Source organism: Emydura macquarii, unplaced genomic scaffold (genome assembly GCF_026122565.2).
Source record: "Emydura macquarii macquarii isolate MOO-44397 ecotype Brisbane River unplaced genomic scaffold, CSIRO-AGI_Emac_v2 contig_2768, whole genome shotgun sequence".
In the NCBI taxonomy this organism is placed as follows: Eukaryota; Metazoa; Chordata; order Testudines; family Chelidae; genus Emydura; species Emydura macquarii.
Genome location: NW_027132905.1, coordinates 41713470 through 41723606, shown reverse-complemented (window position 1 = coordinate 41723606; position 10137 = coordinate 41713470). Strand labels below are relative to the sequence as shown.

The 10137-nt window shown below is 49.7% G+C and overlaps 1 protein-coding gene across 1 annotated transcript; it reads right to left on the bottom strand.

Moving 5' to 3' along the window:
- Positions 1-330: 330 nt before the first annotated feature.
- On the bottom strand, positions 331-1677 carry FNDC10 (fibronectin type III domain containing 10). Its single transcript, XM_067567228.1, has one exon. It carries the CDS (start codon positions 1180-1182, stop codon positions 394-396), a length of 789 nt encoding a protein of 262 aa, XP_067423329.1. The 5' UTR covers positions 1183-1677; the 3' UTR covers positions 331-393.
- Between the last annotated feature and the right edge of the window lie 8460 nt (positions 1678-10137).

Genomic DNA, 10137 nt, shown 5'->3' with positions numbered 1-10137 from the left:
GTCCGTCCTTCCCCTTGATGAAGAGGAATCCAACATGCTCCAGCTGAGTGGCAGGTTCCATCCCCCTGGTTGGAGAGGGAGTTGCAGGCCCTGGCTCGAAGGAGATGATTCCATCCTCGAGGGCAGAAGAGGGAGCTCCAGGCCAGGCTCTAGGGCCCGTTCATACCCCTGGCTGCAGAGGGATGGGAGCTCCAAGCCCAGGCTCTAGAGCCGGTTCCATACCCCGGCTACAGCGGGAGCTCTAGGTCCCAGCTCTAGGGCCAGTTCCGTGCCCCTCGCTGCAGAGGGAGCTCCAGGCCCCGGCTCTAGGGCAGGCTCCAGGTCCAGGTTGCCCGGCACGTTCGGGGTTGGAGCGATCTTGACTCCACCCCGCTCCTTCCCTTCCTTCCTCCCCTACGTGGCGCTCTTGGCCGGGGCGGCTCGGCCGAAGGCCGGCGGCATGAGGTTCTCGGTGACGTAAGCCACCAGGAGGCAGATGACGACCAGCATGACGCAGATGGCGCCCCCCACGGCCGTCATGGCGATGACGATGTCCTGCATGCTGGCCGGCTCCACGCTGAACTCCACGCACTCGGCGCGAGGCTGGGCGGGGAGGCGGGGGCCCGGGCCGGGGGGCGCGGCGGCGGCGGGGCGGGGCCGGTAGACGGGCTGCAGGCACAGGCGGTAGCGCACGCTGTCGTGCGCGTCCGGCAGCAGGTAGTCCCGGCAGCTGGCGCCCAGCTGGACGCTGTCGCAGGGGAAGCGGGTGTAGGTGCCGTCCCAGGAGCAGTTGAGGGCGAAGCCCCGCAGCTCCCCCGCCGGCCGGCCGCCGGGCGCCCCCCACTGCAGCAGGACGCTGCCGTTGCGCAGCACGTTGGCCACCAGGCCGCCGGGCGGCGAGGAGCGATGCCGCTTGCAGCGCGGCGGCGGGCACTGGAAGTCACGGGCCGGGCTCCTGAAGCAGAGGCGGCCGCTGCCGGCCTGGCCCTCGCTGAGCACCTTGTAGGGGCACCACGAGCTGTCGCTGTCCGGCGGCGGCGGGGCCCCCCCCCGGCTCCGTCTGGGCAGGGCCGGGAGAGGGTCCCAGGCAGCGGCCTCGGTCCCGCCCGACTCCCGGGAGCCCCTCAGCCGACCCGAGACGTGCCCGGGGCGCCGCTGGCAGAGGCAGAGCAGGGCGAGCCAGGGCAGCAGCGGGCTGAGCATGCTGGCCGGGCAGCGGGGCCGGCTGGCCGGGCGGGGAGAGCGCCGCAGCCCGGCGCCCTAGCGGGGTCCCGCTCCCTTCCGCCGGCTCCGCGGGGACCGGGCACCCCGGCCGGCTGGTAGCGTCATGCGCCGAGCCCAGAAGGGAGCCTCCGCCTCCTCGCGCGCCCGGCTTCCCCCGGCACCGGCGGCGAAGTTTGCACCGGCAGCCGCCCCCCCCCTGCCCAGTGCAGGAGACTGGAGCAGCCGCTGCCTCCTTCCTCTGCTTTGCGCAGCGGCCGCCGCCGCCTTTCGGCCCCGCCAACTTCCAGCGAACGGGCTGCGAGTGTGACTGTGTGCGCCCCTCTCCGCCCCCCTCCCCGCCGCCGCTTCCCCCGGCTGCCAATGGAGACACGGCTCCGGCGTTAACTCTCGCTGGGCTGCGGAGGACAAGACAAACCCGCCTGGCCGGAGCCGGACCCGACTCGGAAGGGAGATCGCGTTGTTAAACTGGAGCTCGGGCAAAGAATAGCACTAAATACTGTCAGTGGGAAATAACATCCCCCAGCACCACCAACCCCAAAAGCACCTGATCCCCTTCACCCCTCCAGCTCAGAGGAAAGCCTCCCATTCACTTCAGCCAAGCACTATTTGGAGGAGGGTTGCCAGTTTTGGTTGGACCTATTCCTGGAGGTTTCAGCACAGGACATTAATTAATTAAAGATTAATCTTTAATTCCTGGAGACTCCAGGACGCTCTTGGAGGGTTGGCAGCCCTCATTTGGATCACATCAACACCTCTTGTATTTTATAGAGCGGGACAAAGTCCAGGGCCTCTACCCACAAGTTCCATCTACGTTTGACTTTTACATTTATCCGTGCACGGGCTCAGCTCTGCCAGGGGTAGCACTGATAGGAAGTTTGGGCCAGTTTCCTTCCTGTAAAATCAAATCAAGGCTGCCCATCTAGAGACAAAGTGTTTTAGTCATATTACCTGGCCTGATGGAGGGTAACAGGGTAAAAGTCTCTGGCCTTGGTTAAGAGGTTAGACTAGATCAGTCTTTCTCAACCTTTTTAAGATCAGGGACTGGCTTCCTATACTGTGTCAGGGAGATCTCGGACCGGTGCCGGTCCATGGACCAGTTGTTGAGAAACTCTGGACTATGACCTAATGGTCCCATCAGCTGTCCTTTAAAATCTAGAGCTGTGAATGAAGTGGGGAGTAATGGAATTCCTTTCCCTTTCGAACAAAGTATTACTACTGATTTGTTTTTCATGCTTATCCCTGCCCTTGTGTCTTTGCTGCATGTTGTACAAGGCAGGCCCAATCCAGCTGACACTTCCTGCCATGTAGCCCAGAGTAATCCCATTGATTGACAGCAGGGTACTGGCTAGAGGGCCCTTTGGCCCTGTCTACGCTAGGGAAAATTGTAGAAAGTTTCCCAGCACTGCTCATGCTCATGCAGCTCCACTCACTGAGGTTAGCAACATTGGAGCCCTGGTGGAGACAGGTTGCAGGGCTGCCACAGGTGTTTCTAACACCTCATCAGGTAACCCCTGCTTGGAACAGATTGATATTGACCCTGTGTTAAAACAAATGCTGATGGTGGGACTGGGTTAGAGTCACCCAAGATCACACGGTAAGGGGATAGTAGGAATAGAACCCAGGTACCCTGCTCCTCTGGACCAGGCTACCTCAAGGTGAGTGAGTGGTATATTGTTCAGGGAAGTGTTTTTGTCTGGATTTTCTTATAAAATAAACTTAGGTTTGTTGCCTTTCTAATTGCTGGCAAGGGACCCCCTATGCCTCACCCTGCCTTGCCTCTTCCCTCAAGGCCCCTATTGCTCACTTGATGGTCTCAAGGAGCCTGCCTGCAGGTAGGAGTGGCCCTGGCTGAGCAGGGGCTGGCCTGGGTTAAGGAGCGTCGTGACCTGACGCCTGACAACCCTATGGCACCTGGACACAGAAGCCAGAAACCAGACAGTGTGGGTAAAACCCAGATGGGTGGCAGCCCTAAATAAATGTTATGCTTTCAGGTTTAGAATTTCTATCTTATTAAACATGGCCCTGGGGGAGCAGGTAGGGTGCATTGGCCTTTCCCTCAGAGGAACTGCGGGTGAGACTTGAGCATGACATACTGAGTCAGACAGGCTGGGAGAAAGGCAGAATGACACAGAGGCAGGAAGTGGCGTGGGTCAGGTAAATTTTATCATAGAAATTAGAGAAGGACTTACAGTACCGAGCCCAGTGTCTTGCTAGCTCCGGGTACATCGACATTGCGATAGACCCCGGCATGGCTACGGCTGGCTCAGGTCAGCTGCTTGGGACTGTGGGACTTGGGCTGGGGGAGCTATAAAATGGCAGTGTTGATATTTGGGGCCTGGGCATGTCTCCACTGTAATAAAAGATAGGTGGCACCGAGCCTGGGAGCCCAGGTCAGCTGACTCTGGCTTGCAAGGCTCAGGCTACGGGGCTAAAAAGAGGAGTGTAGATGCTCACGTAGGAGCCTGGGTGCTCCTCCCCTCTGCTGGGGTCTCAGCTCAGAGCCCAGGCTGCAGTCCCAACATGAATGTCTACACTAGCCCGGCAACCTGAGTCAGCTGACCTGGGCTGTGAGACTTCATGCAGTGGGTTTTTTATCAGTGTACACATAGCCCCAGAGAGACCTGTAACCAAACACCACTTCCGGTCGCCAGAAGGACCCCTAATCCACCCACTCAACCTTTTGGTGTCAGCTATTTCCTGCAATGCTGAGGGAAAGTGGAGAAGATCATTGGGGGGGGACATAATACCAGGCAGATTTGCTCGACAGCATAATGCTTTCAGAACGCTCTTGAAAGATTTATGCTGGGCGTATGTTCCTGCTGCTCTTGCCCTTGTCAAAATGTGGAAGCAGGAGATTCCTAAAAAACAAAAGGATGATCAAAATACACATTTAACTTCAACTCTTTGAGGACCCTTTGAACAGGTAAAGTGGTGAAAGCTGCTATAAATCTTGCCTAATAACTCCCAGCCTCCACCCAATGCAGGATTTTTCTCTAATTATTTTATAAATGAATTTATGAAGTGTCTTAAGAGGTTTTAAGCAACAGAGAAGCCACAAGTTACTACTTTCTGCTCCTTTCCTTCCTACACCAAAGTCAAGGGAGACTATAAATATTGCTGAAGGACCAGCTGCTTCACTTTCTTATTGTTTAATACCATGAAATACTTCCTGGGCCAACACTGACCTGATCACTGCAAACCTTGCAAGGAAGAGTTTCCAAATTACGGCTTGTAAAAAAAACTGTGATCAAAAGCTTGATTAGGGAACATTAACCAAAAGTTAAATGTTTTCTTTAGTGACAACATTAACTCATTTAGCTCATGTCACCTATGATAGTGACCATACTCTGAATTTTAATGTATGGTATAAGATGCATATTATTAAATATATAGTGCCAAGAACATTTTAAGTTTCTTCCCCCCATTCTACACCATTAGTGAATAATTATAGGGTCCATATATAGAGATTTATATTATCTCTTTGTCTATTATATCTGCTTCTTCTGATGCCAAGAATTAGGTTTTAAAAATAGCTACAATTTGATGTCTCAGATAACGCTCATGCTGCCCCTGCTGGCATGCATAGGTATGGTCAGTATCAGTTAAACCATCAGTAATGCTACACACGCCCACAAGAGGAAACATAAAGGTGAAATATTGGCTTCTGATTAATTACAAACGCAGAAAGGAGGGGAAAATCAATGTTTGTCAAATGCCGAGGGGGGGAGGGGAATCAATATTTGTCAAATGCAGGGAAAAATCAGTACAGGCTTAAGCTGATGAGACCAGAATGCAAACAGGAGAGCACAAAATGAGAATTAAAAGCCATTATAAGGAAGTGGTCACAAGTCTCCATTTGAATGAGAAGAAAAGGGAATTGTAGTTGTGGTGGTTTCAGAATGACTGATGTGTGTGGTTGGCCATTTGTTCTCACAACAGAATGTGCAAGGCAAAATCAACAAATACGAAAATGGAAATAACTGTATAATGGAAAATGCAAGCAATGTGTGCCCTCTTGCCAACTATTATTTAAATAGGAGTGAGAAATCTGGCTAGATGAGTTCTTATGCTTTTTCATGAGGAACATATATTGGCTTGTGAAAGTTTGATGTATAATAAAAGTTGAAGCACTGAAGTTTGATTGAATTTGTTTTATTGCCTCAGAAAATGGCTAGGCCTGAATTCAAGTAGTTACTTGAATGTGTTCAAAGCATAATTAACTCCTGTCTGAGATTTATTCAAATTTAGCCTTGTTTTAGACGTGTTGAGCATATATATGATCAAATGGTCTACTGCTGAGCCAGCTTCTCTGAATGACTTACCTTTTTAATTGTTGTTTGCCGTATTGCAGCCGTGTTGGTCTTAGGATACCAGAGAGATGGTGGGTGAGCTAATATTTTATTGGACCAACTTCTGTTGGTGAAATGTACCAGCTTTCAAGCTACACAGAGCTCTTCTTCAGGACTGGGGAAGGAAATCAGAGTTGTAAGCTAAATACAGGGTTGGACAGATTGTTCAGCAGACAGTGTTCACACATGCCTTAGGAGACCACTTCATTTTAAGCGAGCACTGAACTGTTACATAGGGGTCCTCCTCTCTTACAGATCAGAAGCCTGTTGAGGAAAATTTGCTGGCATTAAGGACCCCCTAGCATGTTTTGTAAAAGATGGGGGTCTCTGGAGGGAGCTCATTCCACCTACTGTCCTTGCTGCACAGACTTCAGGGAGGCAGAATGCACTTCCTTCTAAAAACAGATTCCACTCTAAGGCTGGCTTCGGTTTCGTGGCCAGGGATGTGATCCTTTACCAGCCGCACAGGCAGCTTGTCAAGCATAACTAATGAAGAGTTGCAAAGTTTGCCACAGTTATGCCCTTCTAGTCCCCGTGGTTTAGACATGGCCCTCGCTTGGGCCTTATTTTATGTCTGTTTTAAAACCTGTGGGGAGGGAAAACAAATCAAACCAGAGAACCTGTTAATTCACTGCAGTAGAATGGAGCACCCTAGAACAGTGTGTCCCAACCTTTTTGATACCATGGATTGGCTTGCTGCCTTCTTAAACCGTGTCAGAGAGATCTCAGGGTCAGGCGCCAGTCCACAAACCGGTCATTGAGAAATCCTGCCTTTCCTCAGAGTGGGGGTCTGGATTTGCTAAGGATTTTTATTAATCACTCTATAGACAATATTGTAATATTGCTTCCTTTGAGTCTAATTCAACTACTCTACCTCACACCGAATAGTACTTTGAAAGCACTTGGGCTGCTCACAGAGTAACATGCTACTCTGGGTGAGTAAGGGTTTCCAAAGGAAGCCCTTTGGTTGTAGGGTTGTTAAGAGATGTTAGTCATCGCGGGACGGGTCTTTGGAGACCTCTGAATACAGAATCGGATCATTGTGAATTTGGAAAGAGTACTGTGGAATGGTCTCCAGTTATTTACAATTTCTTTATACCTACCCATGGTAGCACAATCGTTTCCCCTCTATTAAATTCCAAAGCAGTCTATTCATTCTTACTCTGCCAGTCAGCTTAGAAACTCAGAGCATCTTAAGTATATGGGGCTCTTCCATCTGGGACAAATTTACTACCAGAAAAATTATACTGACCTTTAATTATGCAACAGCTCTGGCTGAGCATTCAATTGCACATGTCTCTGTGAGTTACAAGTCCTCTTCAAGGGGACAGCACATTGTGCTGTTGTGATAAATTGGGCCTACAAATGTTCCCTCTTTGAGCCCAGCTGTGAAGAGTGAATGAAAGCTCACAAAGTGTCACAATAACCTGTAACAACAAATGTTGATGGCAAAAGGTAGAGACAGACTGAATGAGTGCAAAACAAAACAAAAAAAAAGGCAGCCTCCTGCTATAACTCAAGGACAATGTTAAGATCATGCCTGTAACCAAGAAAAGCAGTGATCCAAAACTGGTGTGTCAGAAATTAGGTGGACAAAATAATGAGAGGATGGGGCATTCCACCCCTCACTCCCTTTTGGCATCCTCAAAAGAAAAGATTTTGGGGGGGGAGAGTTAGGAGAGAAGAGGACACGGATGCTGGCAGATTGAAAGATGGGAGAACAGGAAGGAGGGAGCTTCACAATCATGGCTGCTTCCTGAACTGTGTCCTTAGACCCAGGCTTCCACTGTGACCCCACTGGGCCTGCACTGACCTGTCCCTGAGAGATGTCTTGACCAGAGAGAGGAACCCAGATGACTTTGCCACCTAAACTGGCTTTGACTAAATCCCAAATGCCCCCCAAGACGTGAAATTTTGTCTTCCCTTCCCCCCCCCCCCTTTTTTTTTTCCTATGTCTCTCTTTTTGCCTTCTGGCGAGTAAGAGTCTGACTGTATATTTTGCATCACAACAGTGAGCCTGTGACCAGAAAGAGGCAGTGCCTGCCCTAAACACCCCAGCAGCAGTAGAAATGTGCAGAGTGGCTAATAAGACCATGTGCAGTGCCTGTGTTTTTCCAGCAATGAAATTGCAAGCGAAAGTCAATGCCAGAGACAGAAGCTGCACTTACTCTGACCTCATGCTAACCCTGAAAATGTGCTTGTTTACAAAAATCCAAGCTCCCTCTTGATCAAATTTGGGAAGGGCCTGAAGGGAAAGAAAAGGTTTTTCTTCAGTTCCTGAGACATATGTATAATCAGCCAAAAGGAGACATTACAGCAGGAAACATTATCCTGTCCTACTTCCAGCAATGTGCATCTATTTGCATCTGTTGTCCTGATACTATTGCATTTGCTTGATGTGGCTAAAAGAAATCTGTCACCTGCACATATGCAGGAGTGCAACACCAGAACCCATCACTTGGCACTCTGGTCAGGATGCACAATAATCCTTGAAGTGTCTTGATAAACACCTGCCTGAAAGAACCGGTCCAGTACCCTCTCCTGAGTTCTCTCCACCCCAAAGGGACCTGGTCAGTGCTTAATTTATAATGAAAGAGATGCTGGGGCTCAAGCAATTTTTTTACTTTCATATCGGATGCAGCAAGTCCAGAGGTGCAGGGGCTATGAACTGCCAACCCTAAACTAAGCCCTGGCCCTGCCCACAAGACGTCATGGGCTAACTGTAACTCTTGGCTCCACTACTGGTTGGAGACCAGGAGCTGCATTTGGTGGGCTCTAGTTTGTGTCCCAGATCATCCTCACCAAGAGGTCCCCCTTAAGTTCAAAATGCGGGTACTCAGAGTCCTGAACTGGTCATCCAGTATCCCATTTGCCAATCAGCTATATACTGGACTGAACCCTAGATCCTCCCTGACTTTGGATCAAAGGGCTAAGCCCAACACAGGAGGTGGGCTAGGTTGGGTTGTCAGGAATGGTTTTGAACCAAAGCTTTGACTCAACATTTATTCCCTTAACAACACAGTCATTTCACTCTACTTTTGTCCTTGTCCCTAATCGGCAGCAAACATTTTGGCCATGCTGCTCTCATGCCAGGGTGCCTGCGCAAATACTTTGCTCCATCATCTGCTTATATGCAGCCTTCCAACTAGAATATAAGAAGGTTAGAAATACCTCATAATAGCATTGGTGCTCTTGCACACAGATCTATCCCCACCATTTTCCATTTCTTCTGTTCAGGGCAGAGGACATGGAGTACATTGCACCTCTTATTCCAGCCCACATTTTTGAGCGCATTCACATAGGTATTAGAATGGGGGACAGTTTGCTATAAGACAGACAATTAGGAACCAGGTCACCCAACAAAACTGGCACAGTGCTGTGTGGATATTACACCCCCGACATGGGTGGGTAGGCAGTCCACCGAAAGCATGGGACGTGCTTAGGTCTCAGCAGAGGCCAGCATACAATGGCTAGATAGTAAATGCATTCTCTTACCAGGGAGCCTTGCGTTTAGGGTTGAGTTGTCATCATCCCGCCAAGTCATAATTTCAAAGATAATTCATCACTGATCTGCAAGAGAAGCGAATTAGCCTCCTAATTTAGATAACTCCTGCTGACTCTCTCTGAATCAGCACACTGTTTCATCACTACTAGGAGTTTATTTCCAGCACTTAGCCCGCCTTCAGTATAGCCTGTATGTACTTACACCATCTGGGAGTCACAGGTGAATGAGAACATGAAAAGGGATGGCAGCAAACAAAGTTCAGTACTCATCCCACGCTGCCGGCTTGGGGACGCAGAGATGAAGGTGTCACGGGAGACCCTCCGTGTCACTGCTGATCTTAGTTTGGTCTGTGGAACAATGAAATCTTTGTGGCCCAGCTGAGAATCAGGGATGTTTTTGACTGGGATGCGTCTGGGAAGATTCAAAATAGATTAATCAGAGGAGAATGGTAAGAGCTATTTATAGCAGGCAGTAGAGACAGAAGTGTGTTGCATCATACAGCAAGGTTTGGAGGAGGATAATGCAGAGTGTAGGCACAGTATTAGCTGTTGTATTTAAAACATTCCGAATGACACCTGTTCCTTTGTAGTTTTGCATTGAACTCCCTAATGGATCACGGTGTGGCTTCCATAGGGAGAACACAGCATAGGCAGCAACAATGCCTGACTAACGTGCCTCAACCCTGGAGTAAAACGTTGTCTTACAAGAGGCAAGGAATTTGCCATTCTGTCTCTGGCCTCTTTGCTGAGGTTGGCAACCAAGGTACCAGTTAGTGCCTGTTGCAGTGTGGACAAATGTCCACTAGGCCCCAGCTAAAACCCTTCGTATGGCATTTGTCTCTCCAAAATACTTATATAGATTTTCCAAGCTCTGAACACTCAACCCCCCAATATACTTAAAATAGCAGGACATACCAATGAGTTGCTTGAGTTGTACAAAGCAGAGAGATTTGGGAGCAATGCTCATTAATTGGGGTTTTATGGAATCGCTCTAATTAGGCGCAAATCTGGAGAAAAAAAAAAAGAGGCCAAATTAAAGCTTCACTTACGTGTGCAATTGAACAGCTCCTGGGTGTAGGTC

Bases quoted from the DNA above. Each gene is read 5' to 3' on its own strand.
- FNDC10 (XM_067567228.1), bottom strand. From the start codon at position 1,182: ATGCTCAGCCCGCTGCTGCCCTGGCTCGCCCTGCTCTGCCTCTGCCAG.